The sequence below is a fragment of the Scyliorhinus torazame genome, chromosome 12 (genome assembly GCF_047496885.1).
Source record: "Scyliorhinus torazame isolate Kashiwa2021f chromosome 12, sScyTor2.1, whole genome shotgun sequence".
Lineage (NCBI taxonomy): Eukaryota > Metazoa > Chordata > Chondrichthyes > Carcharhiniformes > Scyliorhinidae > Scyliorhinus > Scyliorhinus torazame.
In genome coordinates, this window is record NC_092718.1 from 213,373,537 (window position 1) to 213,393,037 (window position 19,501).

At 47.2% G+C, this 19,501-nt stretch overlaps 1 protein-coding gene across 11 annotated transcripts in view; it reads left to right on the forward strand.

Moving 5' to 3' along the window:
* Window positions 1–19,501, forward strand: part of trim37 (tripartite motif containing 37) — a 210,467-nt gene that overhangs the window by 157,258 nt on the left and 33,708 nt on the right. For all 11 annotated transcript variants that reach the window (XM_072469883.1, XM_072469882.1, XM_072469885.1 and 8 more), the window contains 3 exons: window positions 3,131–3,346; window positions 5,519–5,658; window positions 7,299–7,378. In XM_072469883.1, the coding sequence (XP_072325984.1) occupies window positions 3,131–3,346; window positions 5,519–5,658; window positions 7,299–7,378 (436 nt within the window). The remainder of the gene's footprint in view (window positions 1–3,130; window positions 3,347–5,518; window positions 5,659–7,298; window positions 7,379–19,501) is intronic.

The window sequence follows — 19,501 nt, forward strand, 5'->3', positions numbered from 1 at the left end:
AGGAGGGCTTTTCTGGAGCAGGGCGAGGAGGAAGGAGCTGGCGTTGCCAAATATAATGGGCTACTACTGGGCGGCGAACATGGCCATGGTTATGAAATGGGTAGTGGGGGAGGGGAGGCATGGAGGCGGCTTCTTGCAGGGTACGAGCTCGAGGGCGTTGTTAGTAGAGCCTCTGCTGTTCTCACACTCACCGGCCAGGCACTCTATGTGCCCAGTGGTGATGTCGGCTTTGAGGGTGTGGAGGCAGCATTTGGGATTGGAGGGTGCCTCGGTGTGGCACTGATTTGTAACAACCATAGGTTTGCACTGGTTGGGGGGGGCTGGATGCGAGGCTTTGGGAGTGGCTGCAGGCAGGGATCGAGCGATTCGGAGACCTGTTTATAGGGGGCAGTTTTGCGAAGTTAGAGGACCTGGAGGAAGAGTGCGAGTTGCCCAGGAGGAACGGTTTCAGGTACCTGCAGGTTCAGGATTTCGTGAGGAGAGTTGCCATCTTTTCCTGAGCTATTGTCCCTGGGGTTGCATGGTAAGGTACTGTCGAAGGAGGAGATAGGGGAGGGGAAGGTGTCTAGGGACTACAAGGAGCTGATGGATTGGGAGGGCCCTATTGGGGGATATAGAGCAGAAGTGGGAGGAGGAGGTGGAGGCCAGGAGGAGGCCCCGCGGAGGGTGAATGCATCCTCGTCGTGTGCAGGACTAAGCCTCATTCAGTTTAAGGTAATTCATAGAGCACGTATGACTATAGGGCAGTTGAGTAGATTTTTTGAGGGGTAGAGGATAGGTGTGGGGGGTGCGCTGGGAGGCCTGCGAATCACGTCACATGTTCTGGGCCGAAGCTAAAGGGGTTCTGGCAGGGGTTTGCGGACGTAATGTCCAAGGTGCTGGGGGTGAAGGTGGCCCCGAGTTCAGAGGTAGTGATATTCGGGGTGTCGGAAGATCTGGATGTCCAGGGTCGAGAGAGGCTGCTGTTTTAGCCTTTGCCTCCCTGATAGCCCGGAGACGGATCTTGCAGGGTGGAGGGACTCTGAGCCGCCGAAAGCAGGGGTATGGGTGAGTGACCTGGCGGAATTCCTGAGACTGGAGAAGGTCAAGTTTGCCCTGAAGAGGGTCAGTTGAGGGGTTCGATCGGAGGCGGAAGACGTTCAGCAATTTCTTTGATTGAGGGGTTAGGTAAGGAGGGTAAAATGGGGAAGGCGGGGTGGGGGGAGTGGGGTGTTCGTTGTTTATAATGCTGTAGAATCTTTCTTGTGCTCTGGTTTGTTTTATGAAAATGCCTGAATAAAATGTATTTTTTTAAAAAGAAAAATACCCTAAGCCCTTGCCTGCCCGATAATCGCAGTCACCAAGGTTATAAATTTAAACACAATTACTTTTTTATTCAAATATAATTGGTTCACTATTATCTAATTCCTAATCCCCCACTTGCTCCCACCTATATACGCATGCGTGCGCACACAGGAGAAAAGAGGGGTGAAAATAATATGTAAAAGCATAAAGTTTCAGATGGTTGTCTTTTAAGCACATTTCCTTCAAAATCATACTTTCAGGTCGAGTTCTCTGTTTTCCAGTCAGTAATAGTTTTTGTTGTAGGTTCACTCTGGTCTCTGCAGTTTCAGAAATACAGCAGCTATCCAGCTTTTCTGGAGAAAACATGAGAGAGAGCGGGTCCTTGTGTCTTAGCGTCCAGGTCTCCAACTGTGTTTTCCTTGGGTCTGTGGAAATCATCCCACTCGGGCAGGATCCAATCACCATCTGCTATAAGGCAGAATACGGCCTTTTGGCCAATTCATTGGCCACCAGCCAACCAATCGAACCGAGTCCCACCCATCTCGGGTGCCACAGAATCTGAGCTCTGATACTCGAAAACTAGCACCATGTACTATGTTGCAACTTTTTGAATTCCTCATTCTCTCTGCTGCTTGACTTTAAAGATACATGTCCGTTCAGCTTCCATGGTTCAAAATGATGACAGCAAAAATAAAGGGGAAATAAGGGAATTATTGGGAAGGACCCTTGCAGTATTGAAAGGGAAATTTTGAATGAAGAGTGTAAAGAAAAGAGCTCAACAAAAGTACCATTATTTTCTGAATATCGTATGTATTTAGCCCCTCAATGTGTCTGGAATTTGGGGTGTGCATTATATATGACCACCAATCAAAATGTGTTTTTGTTGCTTGAGCTGTGGATACTGAGCATTTCTTCCACCTCCAGGTGTCTCTTCTTGCCTTGTGACTGTAGCTTGTCCTTTTCTCAAGCCCAACATCATTGCATTCCTATGTTGCAGCCCTGCCACGGTTGAAGTCTTGAAATGATTATTAAACTTCAACTATTTTATGCATGAAGCCTTTTCTGATTAAGTCACGTTCCTGATACTGGATAAAGGAGGCCAATGTCACTATGCTCTCTCAGTCAGACTATGCGCTTCTTTTCTTTGATCTTGGTCTATTGCAAGTAACTCTCAAACAAAAAAAATTCCCTTTTTTTAAAAAAAAATGGCACGTTGGATAAATGTTTAGCATTTTAAAAATGCCAATGCTGAACAATTTTGGCCATTACTGCTGCTAGAGCCTGAGAAAATCTGTGCTAAAAGAACTCATCATCAAATGCTTGTGCTTTTCTCGGCAGTAGAAGACAGAATCGCGTCAATACAAATTCATATAATTTAGCTTTGAGCAAACTATTTCCTTCATATCATTAATACCATTTGATTGGGGATTAGAGATCTACAAGTAGGAGACCCTGTTCATCTGTTTTAATAAAATCAATAAAACACTTTAATTAATAGAATCCAGGTGTGCTTCAATATCTAATCCCCTTGCTTATCGGAGATTAAACAAATGGCTTTTATTTTATTATGGCGATACAGTTGACCTATATCCTCACAGGATATCAATGAGAAATGACATGGCCTCTTTAGCTTGGTCAGAATTCATGCTTTGTAACGTTTCTTGTAGTATTCTGTAAACATAGTGAAGTTTTCTGTAAAATACGCATGTTAACCATATTTGAGGGAAAACTAATACCAAGACGACATTTGTGCATGGACTGCACCTGTTAATTCAGTCTTGTTTTAAAAATTTGCCTTTTTAAAAACCGCTTCCATTTGTATCTTCTTTCTGTCCCAAATCTACAGAGATTGGCCATTGAGCTATCGCGTAACAGGGCATCACAGAATTTGTCACCACCTGATACACACTTGAGCCCACAAAACAGTGATTTCTCAGACATGAGGATGAAAAAGCTTGTCCGTAATGAGGATCTGCCAGCAGAGGGAGCATGTTCAGTATTGGCTATCAGCCTGGTCAAAGAGGAGGACGAAGAGGACAAGACTGTGCAAGATGACTCTAATGTAATTGGTTTAGTTATAGATACAGATTTGCTTTAGTTTTTAATTTGTTTCAAAACCCTTTTTTTTGTGCAGCACTTCCAAAGTATTTTTTGTAAAACTTCAAACAGAATTTCAGGAAAGTGTATCCGTGACCCCTAAATCTTAGCTTCCAGAAAATCAGTATGACCTGGCTTAGTTATCTGTGCTGCAGAATTTAATAACTTGCTGATCCCACATCTCTGCACTGTTCAGGATCTTGACATATGGCCCATGAATTTCCCTACATCCTCTTTCACATTATAATGAGGATACAATAAACGTTTGTGAAAGACCCCAAAAAACACATGTAGAAGAGGCATCTCCTTTTCAGCAGTCCCTCTGATCGAGGACTTGCTTCCACTCTGATTTGATAGGTTCTGAGATGCCAGATATGTCCAATGCGCATTTACAACAGATGGTGCCTGGGGGGCAGGGCGGGTGAGGTGTTTGAAGATTTGTTTGTTCTGATGTTTTGACTTTGTCTCTGCATACTCTGCATAAGAACCAAATTTATTTTTTCCAATTAAGGGGCAATTTAGCTTGGCCAATCCACCTACCCTGCACATCTTTGGGTTTGTGGGGATAAGACCCACGCAGACATGGAGAGAATGTGCAAACTCCACAGAGACAGTGACCCGGGGCAGGGATCGAACCCGGGTCCTTGACGCTGTGATACAGCAGTGCTAATCACTGGGCCACCGTGCCGCCTACCGGTTTTGCATTGTCTCAATAGTGGGTATGCTGGCTTGGGAGAGGACCGTGCTGTTGGACTGGTTTTCCTGCCACCAGATTTGGAGAATCTTGTGAAGGACAGTGCTGGTGAAACTTCCCCTGTGCTTTGAGATGTCTGCTATAGGTTGTCTGTACCTCCATTGAAGAGCATGGAAATCACTGTACCATGGTAAGCCATGACCTTTAGCCTTGAGAGCCTAGTTTTCATACACTTTCTCAGTTGGCTGAAGGCTGAGCTGGCACATTGAAGACTATGGTGAATTTTGTTATCTGTCTGATTTTGTTAAGAAAAGATTCCCAAGATATGGAAAACGATCCACATTTTCAAGGATCTTGCCAATGATCGTAATGGTTGGGGAACGTGGTGGGCTGTTGAAAGAGGACCTTAGTTCTCTGGGTGTTTAGTGAAAAGACCATTTTCTTGTATGCTTCTGGGATATGCTGAGATACATAAGAACTAGGAGCAGGAGTAGGCCATTAGGCACCTCAAGCCTGCTCAACCATTCAAATAAGATCATGGCTGATCTTTTTCTGGACTCTGCTCCACTTACCCACCCGTTCACCATAACCCTTTATGCCTTTACTGTTCAAAAATCTATCCATTTTGCCTTCAAAAACATTCAACGAGGTAGCCTCAACTGCTTCACTGGGCAGGGAATTCCACAGATTCACAACCCTTTGAGTGAAGAAGCTCCTCCTCAACTCAGTCCTAAATCTGCTCCGCCCTATTTTGAGGCTATGCCCCCTAGTTCTAGTTTCACCCGCCAGTGGAAACAACCTCCCTGTTTCTACCTTATCTATTCCCTTCATAATTTTATATGTTTCTATAAGATCCCCTCTCATTTTTCTTAATTCCAATGAGTTTCGTCCCAGACTACTCAGTCTCTCCTCATAAGCCAGTCGTCTCAACTCCGGAATCAACATAGTGAATCTCCTCTGCACCCCCTCCAGTGCCAGTACATCCTTTCACAAGTAAGGAGACCATAACTGTAGACAGTACTCCAGGTGTGGTCTCAACCTCCCTGTTTTTAAACTCCATCCCTCCAAATTCTATTTGGTTGCCAGTATTACAACAGAGAATTGGTTGGTTTGCATTCTGGGCACCATGTGTGTTAAACAAATGAAATATCTACAAATTATGAGTGTCGAGAGTATCAACATGTTGCATGTGATAAACTTAACCACTGCAAAAGTTTATTGTTCTGTTAACACATTATTTTAAGCTCTGATCAGGTCTTGGCTACTAAAGGAGTCCTTATTGTCTGGGATCTCGCTTAGACAGTCCACCTGAGAATAGAATTCACTTGTGTATTGCTTGTTATAACTTATAATTTCAAAATGTGTACAGTAATTGCATTTCAGTTAATGAAACATTAAGATAGGTGAAATGTGAGGAATGTAAAATTTCTCTTGTTTGTTTAGCATGATCTGTCTGATGGCGATTTGGACATAGAATGCCTCACCGTGGATGATGAATTGATCCAACTTGATGGCAGTAGCTCCTCTGCTAGCTCCACGGCAACCAGTAATACTGAGGAAAATGACATTGATGAGGAGACCATGTTAGTATTGCCAGCTCCTAATGGTCTGTTTCATGTCTGTTGACCGATTCACATTTTTAATATCTTTATTAGTGTCATAAGTAGGCTTGCATTGACACTGCAATGAAGTTACTGTGAAAATCCTCTAGTCGCCACACTCTGGCACCTGTTCTGGTACACTGAGGGAGAATTCAGCATGTCCAATTCACCTAACAAGCACGTCTTTCGGGACTTGTGGGAGGAAAACCAGAGCACCCCGAGGAAACCCACGCACACACGGGGAGAACGTGCAGACACCACACAGACAGTGACCCAAGGAGGGAATCGAACCTGGGACCCTGGCGCTGTGAAGCAACAGTGCTAGCTACTGTGTCGCCTGTGATGGCAGCAAGATAGCACAGTGGTTTTTTAAAAAACACCGTTTAAAAGAAAATCATTAGAATAGTTCAGTGAAAGGGCCAATCAACTCATCAAGTCTGCAGCCGCTCTTTGGAAGGATTGAATTGATTCCACTCGCCCACTCTTTTCCCCAAATCAGTGTAATTCTTTTCTCCCAACTATTTATCCAATTCCATTTTGAAGCCTGTTATGTTGGTGGAACCTGTTTCCACCATCCTGTTAGTGCATTCCAAATCATAACCACTCATCATGTGGTGTGGTGGGGGGGGGGGTCCGCAAGTTGCCTTTCGTTCTTTTGGCAATCACTTTAAATTTGTTTGTTCTGGTTACCAGCCCTTCAACTGTTAGAAACAGTTTCTCTTTATTTACCATCTAAACCCATCGGGAATTTATCAATATCTCATCTTTGCTCGCTATAGATCAAAGGAGACGGTCCCATCATTTCCAGTATCCCAGTCATGCTGATCCTTCATCCCTGGAACTCTTCTAGTAATTCCTTTCTGCACTCAAGTGATTGTGTCTGTCCTAGAGTGCAGTACCTTAGAAATATTGCAACTGGGATTGAACTAATGTTTTGTGTTCGGCCAGAGTTCCAATGACCCTACTGGAGACATTTGGACTCTTCTCTGTCCCTTTATGAATACCCTACCAACAAAACGCACCACCTTGGCCCTTGGGAAGAATGGCGGTTGGGCAAGGTGCCTGAGGACTGCCAGGGCTCCCAAATCCATAGCCCAGCTTGAACCAGCTCGTTGAGAGGGCAAGGGGAGAATTTACCTTGAGGACATAATAAATCATCACTCTTCATGTTCCTGGTCTGCTGTGGGCATGTTTCAAAGGGAAATAAATGGTGGGAGAGTTTCCCCAAGCTGTCTTTGTGTGCCCTAGAGACTAACTTTATAATAGCAAGAGGAGTTCATACAGCAGTCTTCCCTCTTGACAAGAATAAGAATTGCTCAGCCATTTTTCAAAACGTTCATTTATTGAATTAGGGGAGAGAATTTCATTCATGGCCACTGTCAGATGCTTGTAGTACAATGCCTCTGAAGTATTGGAACACTTGCTGCTCACTGATGGAGGCATTTCTTTGTAACACGAATTTGTGATTGTGCAAAGATGACTTAAACCTTTGACACACTTCGATGGATCCCAGATATGTCTTTGTCCACGTCCAGATATTGAATTCGCTCAACTAATAACTGGCTTGAATTTTCTGAGTTCTTTGTTATGTCGATGTAACTTTTCAAGCTCTACTTTTCCAGGTCTGGAGAGAATGATGTTGAATACAGCAACAACATGGATTTGGAGGAAGGAGAGTTGGATGATTCAGCAGGAGCCTCCGGTAAATCTGAGATGCGAGTGTGTTGGAAATTGAAGGTGTTTTGGCCAGGGGTGGGGGGGCAATTGTTTTGCAAGTGAGTGGCATGCCTTAGTCAGTACCATTCCCAGCTCAGTTATTTAAACTTCTGTTCAAGATCAGGAATGAAAGATCCGCTTTTCATTTTCTATCCAGTGTCTTCAAGTCCTAGGTTCGATGGGCAGTCCACTGACCTATTCCATTTCCTTTCTGCTCTTCAAGCCTTTTCAGCCATTCAATTAGATCATGGCTGATATCCACCCAGGTCTGTAACGTTTTATTACCCTTGCTTAACTATCAATCTTGGAACTTAAATTTTCAGTTGACACCCCCTCCCCCCCAACTTCCTAACCTCAACTGCTTTTTTGCAGAGTTCCAGATTTCTATTACCCTTAAAAGTGCTTCCTGACATCATCCTTGAATGGGTTTACTATTTTTAAGGCTATTTCCCCCTTGTTCTGAACTCCACCACCAGAGGAAATAATATCTACCCTATTAACTCCTTTCAATCATTTTAAACACTTCAATTAGGTCATTGTTCTAATCTCGAGGGAATGCAAGCCTGCCAAGTTTAGTGCTTTTAGTCCAGATGTCAGTTCCTGTGATTTTAATTTATTCACACCTGTAGTTGGATGCAGGAAGAACCAGAGAAGAGAGATTTGTATTATGGATCTTTACAACTATCTATCTGTTAATTTCTCATCAATAACAATGCTTCATTGATCCTTAATCAAATTTCATAGGTGACTTCCTCTCGTCAGACTCTGGGTTCCTTTTGAAAGTAGGAAAGCTGAAAATTATCTGTGTATCTGGTAGGGATTTCATCTTCGTTAATAGTGGGTAAATCATATATGCAGCTTCTAATCACCTGGGCAGGACCCGAAGTTGAAGAAAATGTTTAAATTGCTCATCCATTTAGAGTAAAATGTTAAAACATGGGTGCTGCAAATATATATTCGAGCTATCCGCTCGGAAAGAGAAAGGATGATGTATATTTTGAGTGGAACCTTTCTTAGCTGAATCTTCCTTCTCTCTAATACTGACAAACCTGCTGTGTATTTCCGCAATTCTTTTTGATTTCCAGAATTTCTATTTATACAATTGGAGTGATTCTAAATTCAATGTGATAATCCCTCACACCCTATCCCGAACTCTATCCAGCTTCATGCGAGGAGGCCTAGACCAGCTTTGTGATCTCTCCCTGGGTACTGTTGTCAGGGTTGATGCAGCAACAAATTTTTTCTCGTGAACAGAGCTTGTATGTATGTAGCAGCACCTTTAACATGGTAAAACACCCATGATGCTCCATAGGAGCAGTAACACATTTTGACATGGCCATAAAAGGTGATATTAGGGCAGATTATCAAAGACTCAGCCAATGAGAAGTTTTTTTGGTCTCACTGGATTCAACACTGGCGATTAGGATAAAATGGAGCTGCCGAGGGCGCCATCTTAAGAATCGGCCCACTTTTCTTAGGACACTTTACCGATGACAGACATGCCACACGTGGGGAAGTTGGAAAGTTTTGATGCAGGTACTAATGACTGGTCCCAATATGTGGAACGAATGCAATATTTTTTTTGCATCAACGGCATCATTGAGAATGCAAATCAGACGGTCATCCTCCTCGCGGCTTACAGGGCTGCCATGTACAGTGTGATGAAGAGCCTATGAGGAAAGGCTGAGGGACCTGAGGCTGTTTTCGTTAGAGAGAAGAAGGTTTTAAGAGGTAACTTAATTGAGGCATACAAGATGATCAGAGGATTGGATAGGGTGGACAGTGAGAGCCTTTTTCCTCGGATGGTGATGTCTAGCACGAGGGGACATAGCTTTAAATTGAGGGGAGATAGATATAGGACAGATGTCAGAGGTAGGTTCTTTACTCGGAGAGTAGTAAGGGCGTGGAATACCCTGCCTGCAACAGTAGTCGACTCGCCAACACCAAGGGCATTCAAATGGTCATTGGATAGACATATGGACGATAAGGGAATAGTGTAGATGGGCTTTAGAGTGGTTTCACAGGTCGGCGCAACATCGAGGGCCGAAGGGCCTGTACTGCGCTGTAATGTTCTATGTTCTAATGTACCTCGACGCGTTGGACATGGTCATTCGCAGACTTGGTCGCTTTGGTGGTTGAGCATTTCAACCCCAGGCCGCCCATTATTGTTAGACGTTTCCATTTCCATACCGCCGACCAGACCCAGGGGGAGTCCATGACGGAGTTTCTGACCCGCCTGCAGAAGCTTGCAGAGTTCTGCAAATTCGGGGTGTCACTATCTGCGACGCTGCGAGACAAGCTGGTTTGCAGGATCCACAATGTGACGACACAGAGGAATCTATTAGCCGAACCACGGTTAGACCTGTAGAGGACAATTGAAATCTCCCTATCTAGTGAGAGCAGGTAACAAGGCATACAGGAGTTGCAGAGCATGGAGGCCCTCGGTCTAGGCTGTTCAGCCACCTGCAGAGCAACACCTCTGGTGTCCAATGATTACTGTCCCCGATCTTGGGGCTGTTACCACTGAAAGCCAGACCGGCATCTGAAGGGTCAGGATACTAGACGGACATTTTCCCCCGACCAGGAGAGCCCAGACTGCCGAGCTGGAAACACACCGCTGTGCTGACCTCCGGGACTGGGGTGAGAGACGCCCAAGAGATGGCCTGCCACCCCACCAGGCAGGCCCCACCCCTGAGACCAGATGTATTCTTTTAGATGAGCCTGCTGACGACTACCAGCAGCTGAATTTCAGTGCTCTGCCATTGGTAGTGCCTTTACGAGTCACGCTCCACATAAATAGTCACCCGATCTTGATGGAGTTGGATGCAGGAGCTGCCCTCTCTGCCGTCAGCCACCGTACTTTCCGATCACGTCAGGTCAGGAATCACAGACGCTCGGTTGGTCACCTATACTGGTGAGCCATGGCGATAGACAGAACCTTGGTGGTTCCCATCGAATACTGGCAGCAATCCCCTTAACAAGGGGAGCCCAATGGACATAAAAACGGGAAGTGGAGTTGTCGAGTGCCTGCGGGTCACCACCTCCACTGAATTGGTATTGGCTGAATCTCAATATCGGAGTTATAAATCATCGTACTGTGTAATTGAACCGTTTTTGGTTTGCCTCCCATCATCACTTGTCATTCTGTCTGGATTCAGTAACTTAACTCCAACTTTAAGATTGTGCCCCTTTATTCTAGACTGGCCTGCCAAAGCAAGTACTCTTTTTCTGTTCATTTTAAACAAACTTATTTTGGATCACCCCTCAACCTCCTAAATTCTAGGGAATACAAGTTTAAGTTTATCCAATCTGTCTCCCTAATTTAGCCCTTTAAGCATCTGTTTCTGGCGAATTTGCACTGTAGCCACACCATCCAGCAGATCTTTCCTTCCTGAAGTGTGCTGTCCAGAACTGAAAGCTGTCCTCCAGAAGGAACCTGACCAAGGCCATGGAGAACCTCTCCTCATTTTGTCCTTCGGTATTCCTGAAATAAAACACCAACTGTTCATAGCCTTTTTTAAATCACTTTTGTTACTGATGCACTATTCGTGATCTGTATATATAAGCATCCAAATCTTTTTGCTGCATTGTTTGCTCATTTCTCCCACTAATAAAACATTCTGTTATGGATCCAAAGTGGAAGTGCACTTGATCACATTCAGCTTTAGCAGCCACAGTTTAACCCATTCACTTAATCTGACTGTGTCCCCTTCTAACTTCTTGTCCATCCGAGCAACCTAACTTTGTCTGCTAACTTGGTGCCTTCTACAAACTTGGATACACCACTCTGCATTCCTTCATTATTGATATATTTGGTGAAATACTGAGGCCCCAGAAGAGATCCCTGGGGAATGTCATTTGTCACATCTTGCCAATCAGTACATGTTTACTGTGTATCTCCTCCAAATGCATGTCGCACTCTCCGATTCTGTGCGCTTTCATTTTTGTTAGTTAGTCACTCAAATCCCTCTTGGAAGTCCTTATAGATAATGTTTGCAGAATACTCCTTGGATTGGATTTGTTTATTGGCACGTGTACCGAGGTACAGTGAAAAGTATTTTTCTGCGAGCAGCTCAACAGATCATTAAGTACATGAAAAGAAAATAAGAGAAAATACATAATAGGGCATCGGATGAAGCATACAGGGGTGTAGTGTTAATGAGGTCAGTCCATAAGAGGGTCGTTTAGGAGCGGGGAAGAAGCTGTTTTTGAGTCTGTTCGTGCGTGTTCTCAGACTTCTGTATCTCCTGCCCGATGGAAGAAGTTGGAAGAGTGAGTACGCCAGGTGGGAAGGGTCTTTGATTATACTGCCTGCTTTCCCCAAGCAGCGGGAGGTGTAGATGGAGTCAATGGATGGGAGGCAGGTTTGTGTGATGGACTGGGCTGTGTTCATGACTCTCTGAAGTTTCTTGCGGTCCTGGGCCGAGCAGTTGTCATACCAGGCTGGTGATGCAGCCCGATAGGATGCTTTCTATGGTGCATCTGTAAAAGTTGGTGAGAGTTAACCAGTCCCTCTGGTTTTCCATCGTCTGGAATCCACAAAGGGCCGGTATTCCTTCTAATCATGCAGACAGATTAAGTTCCCCATCTAATTACTCGGGAATTTTTCAGAGAGTTTTGGGAAGGGATCAAATTCTGCAACTCTGGTTATTTATTTTAAACAAAAAACCCCACAGGTACTGTCAGGCAGGATGATGACGTCTAGTCCTTGGCCTTTGCAGGGAGCCCTCCTAGTTGCGTTTCCAAAAACAACCACGTTTGAAGTCGAGGCCAGTTAGCTGGGGCCGAGACTTAATTGACTGCAGATGGGGCTCCCTCTTCTACAGGGGTCCTGTAACCGGCCGCTACAGCCTACAGGTTAGGAATTTCCGACGGATTTCCGTCAGCTCTGGCTCTCCTGGGATCTTCAGTCGGGGCTAACCTGACCTGTGCTTGGTTTATCGAAGGTGTACGATTGTCAGCAGTCAGTTCTACGACAACTCATCGTGGCCTTTATTTGTGACAGTCCCCGAGCTGCTGAGCCCCTTGCCTTTGCTGATCGCAGACTTCGAGCTGAAGCAGGAACGCCGGCCGGCCCTCATCCTCCCAAGGCCACTGGGTCACCCGCTTCCTTGGGGAGAGGGCCAGAATATTGAATGGGGAGGGGAGGGTGTTGAACCCGCAGACCATTTTTGTGCCTTGTCGAATGGGGGTGTCACCTGTACCATTGCCAGCAGAGTTGGTGCCGACCCGAGGGCTATAATCTGCCTCTCTGCCCTTAGGCAAGGCAGGGATGTGATTCATCCAGGTTCCTTGCTTTCCATAGCCATCCAGTCCTTCAGAGTATGGGGGGGTGGGGTGCTGGGGAACAGGTACAGGAAGCTGGAGTTTGGGATTCCCCATTACTGAGGCAGTCCTGAAGCTGCAGTGTAAATAATGGACGGAATGGAGTTAAAAGCCAAACTTTGATGCATTGGAAGGAAACTATACAAAGATAATAATAAGCCCAAATACTTGGCGTAACTGAGTTTATTGCAGTTTTGTTCATACGCAGTTAGGATCGGGGGGTTTTGCTCCAGATCTATTGAATGAAAAAATGAAATGAAAATCGCTTATTGTCAGAAGTAGGCTTCAAATGAAGTTATTGTGAAAAGCCCCTAGTCGCCACATTCCGGCGCCTGTTCGGGGAGGCTGTTACGGGAATTGAACCGTGCCGCTGGCCTGCCTTGGTCTGGTTTCAAAGCCAGCGATTTAGCCCTGTGCTAAACAGCCCCTTGAATAAGTTCTTGTTTCAGAAATTTCCTATTTCCTTTCTCTCTCTCTCTCTCTCTCTCTCTCTCTCTCTCTCTCTCTCTCTCTTCTCCTCCTCCCCCCCCCCCCCCCCCCCCCCCCCCGGGGGGGAGGTGGCTCTGGGGTGTGGACGATCGAAGCAATTGCAGAAACCCGTGCAACTGTTGCAAAATTAGCACCTGCGACCCCGTCCCAGTGTTTTGAGGTGGGATGTTGCCTTCCGGTGTATCCCACGCTTGGGCGCAGAGCCTGAGAACAGCACGCTCAACTGTTAACACTGCCTGCTTCAGAGGTGACCTGGACTGACTACCCCACGTTGAGGTGGACGAGGAACAGCCAGGTCAATGATGTAACATCCCCTCCCTCCCCGCCGCCAACTCTGAGCTGTTAAGCTTTAGCCTGGAGGCTTCCTGTGTGCCAGCACCAGAGGCTCACTCTTTCATTGTTACAAGGGTTCAATTTTTGTATAGTTTTACATGTCAATAAAAAATATTGAAGATCCAAAAAAAAAAGTTGGTAAGAGTTAATGGGGACATGCCGAATTTTCTTAGTTTCCTGAGGAAGTATAGGCGCTGTTGTGCTTTCTTGGTAGTAGCGTCGATGTGGGTGGACCAGGACAGATTTTTGTTGATGTGGACCTCTAGGAATTTGAAACTGCTAACCATCTCCACCTCGGCCCCGTTGATGCTGACAGGGGTGTGTACAGTACTTTACTTCCTAAAGTCAATGACCAGCTCTTTAGTTTTGCTGGCATTGAGGGAGAGTTTGTTGTCGCTGCACCATTCCCTCTATCTCCCTCCTGTATTCTGACTTGTCGTTATTCGAGATCTGGACCACTATGGTCGTATCGGCAGCAAACTTGTAGATGGAGTTGGAACCAAATTTTGCCATGCAGTCATGTGTGTACAGGAAGTAGAGTAGGAGGCTAACGATGTAGCCTTGCGGGGCCCCGGTATTGAGGACTATTGTGGAGGAGGTGTTGTTGTTTATTCTTACTGATTGTGATCTGTGGGTCAGAAGGTCGAGGATCCTGTTGCAGAGTGGGGAGCCAAGTCCTAGGTTTTGGAGCTTTGATATGAGCTTGGCTGGGATTATGGTGTTGAAGGCGGAGCTGTAGTCAATAAATAGGAGTCTAATGTAGGAGTCCTTGTTGTCGAGATGCTCCAGGGATGAGTGTAGGGCCAGGGAAATGGCATCTGCTGTGGACCGGTTGCGGCGGTATATGAATTGCAGTGGATCAAGGTGTTCTGGGAGTATGGAGGTGATGCGCTTCATGACCAAGGTGATGCGCTTCATGACCAACCTCTTGAAGCACTTCATTACGACTGAAGTCAGGGCCACCGGACGGTAGTCATTGAGGCACGTTGCCTGGTTCTTCTTTGGCACCGGTATGATGATGGTCTTGAAGCAGGTGGGGACATCGGAGTGGAGTCGGGGCAGGTTAAAGATGTCCGCGTACACACCTGCCAGCTGGTCCGTGTAGGCTGAGTGCACGACCAGGGATCCCGTCCGGGCCCGTCTCCTTCTGAGGGTTCACTTTCAGGAAGGCCAATCTGACTTCGGAAGCTGTGATGGTGGGTTTGGGTGAGTTGTGGGCTGCTGGAGCACTCTGCAGCGGATTGTTGGTTTCCTGCTCGAACCAAGCGTAGAATGCATTGAGTTCATCGGGGAGGGGTGCGCTGCTGCCGGAGGTACTGCTCTGCTTCGCTTTGAAGCCTGTTATGTTGTTTAGGCCTTGCCACAACTGCCGAGAGTCTGTCTGTGACTCGAGCTTGGTTTGATATTCTCTCTTGGCATCTCGGATGGCTTTGCCGAGGTCGTACCTGGATTTCTTGTATAGGTCAGGGTCGTCTGACTTGAACGCCTAATACCCTGGAGCGAAAAGGGTGGAAACCATCGGATCCTGGAGATTTGTTGTTTCCCCAAAGTTCCAATGCAATGGATTTAACTCCAATGCTTTCTCACCTTGATCCAGTTTTGGTGTCCCTTGTGCCCCTGGTATTCAACCTCTATCATCACTGAATCCCCTACTATCAACATCCTGGAATACCGTTGACCTGAAACTGGACTACACCAGCCATATAAATACTGTGACTGCAAGCACAGGCCAGAGGCTATGAACCCTGTGGCAACTAACTCTCCTCCTGACTCCCCAAACCTGTCCACTGTTTCCAAGGTGTCAGGAGTGTGATGGGATACTCTCCACTTGCCGGGATGAGTGCAGCTCCAACAACACTCAAGAAACTCAACATCATCCAAGATAAAGCAGCCACTTGATTGTTATCCCTTCCACAAATATTCACTCCCTCCACCGCCAGTGCCCAGCAGCAGCAGCATTGTGTACCATCTACTAGATACACTGTAAAAACTCACCAAGGCTCCTTAGGCAGCACCTTTCAAACCCACGACCTCTACCATCTAGAAGGACAAGGGCAGCAGATAACTGCGAACACCATCACCTGGCGATGCCCCTCCAAGTCACTCGCCAGCCTGACTTGGAAATATATTGCCGGACCTTAAGTGGGTCAAAATTCTGGAATTCCCGCCCTAACAGTACATTGGGTGTACCTACACTATGTGGACTGCAGCAGTTCAAGAAGGCATCTCACGTGGGTACGAGTTTGGGGGCGCTGGCAACGGCGCCGCTGCCGCTCCCTCCAAGGAGGTATACCACAAGTCCAGTGGTGGTGGCGGCCCTCAAAATTTGGGGGCAGTGGAGGCGGCATAGGGGGGGAAGTTAGGGCCTTGGCGTGGACCCCATTACGGGGGAACCACCGGTTCGCCCCAGGAAGAACAGATGGAGGGTTTTCAGGGTGGCACAGGGCAGGGATACGAAAGTTGGGGGACCTGTTTGTGGACGGGAAGTTCGCGAGCTTGGGTGAGCTGGAGGAGACGTATGGGCTCCCCCCGGGAACACCTTCAGGTACTTACAGGTAAGGGCGTTTGCCAGACGGCAGGTGGTGGAATTCCCACGGCTACTGCCACACACAGTACAGGACAGGGTGCTCTCGGGGGGGAGTGGGGAAGATCTCGGAAACTTACTAGGTGATGCAGGAGGAGGAGGAGGCCTCGGTGGTGGAGTTGAAAGGTAAGTGGGAGGAGGAGTTGGGAGAGGAGATCGAAGAGGGGACGTGGGCAGATGCCCTAGGGAGGGTGAACTCTTCCTCTTCGTGCACGAGGCTCAGCCTCATACAGTTTAAGGTGCTGCATGACCGGGACAAGGATGAGCAGGTTCTTTGGGGGTGAGGACAGGTGTGTTAGGTGCTCAGGGAGCCCGGCAAATCACACCCATATGTTCTGGGCATGCCCAGCGCTGGAGGAATTTTGGAGGGGCGTAGCGAGGACGGTGTCAAGGGTGGTAGGATCCAGGGTCAAACCGGGCTGGGGGCTTGCAATATTTGGGGTGGCAGAGGAGCCGGGAGTGCAGGAGGCGAAAGAGGCTGGAATTCTGGCCTTTGTGTCCCTGGTAGCCCGGCGAAGGATTCTCCTTCAGTGGAAAGATACGAGGCCCCCAAGCGTGGAATCCTGGATCAGCGATATGGCAGGGTTCATTAAATTGGAGAGGGTGAAATTCGCCTTGAGAGGGTCGGTACAAGGGTTCTTTAGGCGGTGGCAACCGTTCTTAGACTTCCTGGCAGAACGATAGACATTGGTCAATGGCAGCAGCAGCACGGCGGGGGGAGGGGGGGTTACTTTATTTTTGTTTATGTTATTTACACTGGAAGGGTCTGGGGGGTGTATACACCTGTCTTAAGTCGGGGTGTTAATGTTAATTTATTATTTAGGCATGGGGGGGGGGGAGGGGTTTGGGGGAGTTGCTTTTTTAGATTGTGTTTTGTACTTCACCCTGTTGGGTTCTTTTTTCTTTCTCATTTTGTTACTGATATTTTATGAAAACCTTTAATAAAAATTATTTAAAAAAAAAAAGAAGGCATCTCACTACCACCACCTCGAGGGCAACGGGATGGGCAATAAATAGTGACCGAGCCAGTGACACCCACATCTCAATTTTTTAAAAAAAGAATGCAACTGCACACGTTGGAAGTGCAAGGTGTGTTTCTTCTGAAACGGTCAGAAGAAAAGGTGAACTAAGGTTTGGGACGTAGATCCTTTCAGAAATTGGGCTCTGGGACATGAATAAGCCCTTAAGTAAAAGAACCAGGGTTCAAAAAGGGAATGCAGGGAGGATGTGTTAATTGGCAGTATGTCCAAACAGGTTTTACACTTTCCTTTTGTTCCACTTTGTCCCAACAATCATACTCCTGTTGAGGGGGCTACATTGTCAATCTATCTACACAAGCAGTTGTTAGTTTTTTTTTAATAAACATTTTATTGAGGTATTTATGGTTTTACAACAACAAAGTAAACAATGTACTTGAATTTATAAACATAGTGCAAAAGCCGTCTTCCGCCCTTACAGGTCCCGCCTTTACTAACCCCCTACTCTACACTCTGGAAACTACCCTATCCTGTATCCCCCTTTGTGGTAGGAGTGGGAAGGTTGAAACCTGCCTACGTAGGAAGTTTCGCACCTGCAGGTACCTAAATTTGTTTCCCCTCGCCAATCCAAATTTCTCCTCCAGCTCCCTCAGGTTAGGAAAGCTCCCTTCTATAAACATATCCCCCCCATCCTCTCAATCCCTGCTCTCTGCCATCTCCAAAATCCCCCGTCCATCTTTCCCTGGGCAAACCAGTGATTATTACAGATTGGGGACCAGACCGATGCTCCCTCCGCTCCCACATGTCTTCTCCATTGCCCCCAGACCCTCAGGGCTGCCACCAGCACAGGGCTGGTGGAATGCCGTGCTAGTGGGAACGGCAGAAGGGCTGTTATCAAAACTCCCAAGCTGGTGCCCTTACATGAAGCCGCCTCCATACGCTCCCATACCGAACCCTCCCCACGATCCCATACCGACCCTCCCCCCACCACCCACTTCCTGATCATGGCTATATTCACCGCCCAATAGTAGTTACTGAAGTTTGGTATCGCCAGACCCCCCCTCCCCCGGCTCTGCTCAAGCATCCCCTTTTTTACTCGTGGGGTCTTACCCGCCCATACAAAGCCAGTAATTACCTTGTTGACCCGTTTAAAAAAGGACCGCAGAATAAAGATGGGGAGACACTGAAACACAAACAGGAATCTCGGGAGGACCGTCATCTTCACTGTTTGCACCCACTCAGCCAGTGGCAACGGGAGCGCGTCCCACCTCCGAAAATCGTCCTTCATTTGGTCCATTAGTCGGGCCAGATTTAGCTTGTGCAACCGTTCCCATTCCCGCGCTACCTGGATCCCGAGATACCGAAAGCTTCCACCTACCACTCTAAACGGCAGCACCCTCAATAGTCTCTCCTGCCCCCTTGCCTGGACCGTAAACACCTCGCTTTTCCCCATATTTAGTTTATACCCCGAAAACCAGCCAAATTCCCACAGAATCCTCATAATTGCTTCCATCCCCTCTAAAGGGTCCGATACATACAGGAGCAGGTCGTTTGCGTAAAGCGAGACTGTGTTCCTCTCTCTCTCTCTCTCCCCACCCCCCACACACACACACACACACACACACCAGCCTGTTGAGGCTCTCAGTGCAATTGCCAACGGCTCTATGGCTAATGCGAAGAACAGTGGGGAGAGGGGGCATCCCTGTCTCGTTCCCCGATGCAGCCTAAAATAGTCCGATGTTGTCCTATTCACACGTACGCTCGCCACAGGAGCCTGATACAACAACCTGACCCAGTCAATAAAGCCCCGCCCAAATCCAAAACCATCCCAGTACCTCCCACAGATATTCCCATTCTACTCGATCAAAAGCCTTCTCTGCGTCCATTGCGACCACTACCTCCACCTCCCTACCTTCCGGGAGGCATCATGATCACATTTAACAACCTTCTTACATTGGCCACCAACTGCCTTCCCTTAACAAACCCCATCTGGTCCTCTCCTATAACATCCGGAACACAATCCTCAGTCCTAGAGGACAAGATTTTGGCCATCAGTTTGGCGTCCACATTCAATAGGGATATCTGCCTGTAGGACCTACACAACTCCGGGTCCTTGTCCTGCTTCAGGATCAATGAAATCATGGCCTGTGACATAGTCAGAGGAAGCACACCACGCTCCCATGCCTTATTGAATGTCCTCATCAACAGCGGCCCCAATATCCCAGAGAACTTTTTATAGAGCTCTACTGGGTACCCGTCCGGCCCCAGAGCTTTACCCGACTGCATAGCCTTCAGAACCTCCGCTAACTCTTCCATCCCGATCGGGGCCCCCAGCCCTTCTACCAGCTCCCCGTCCACCTTCGGGAAATTCAGCCCCCCTAAGAAATGCCTCATCTCCGGC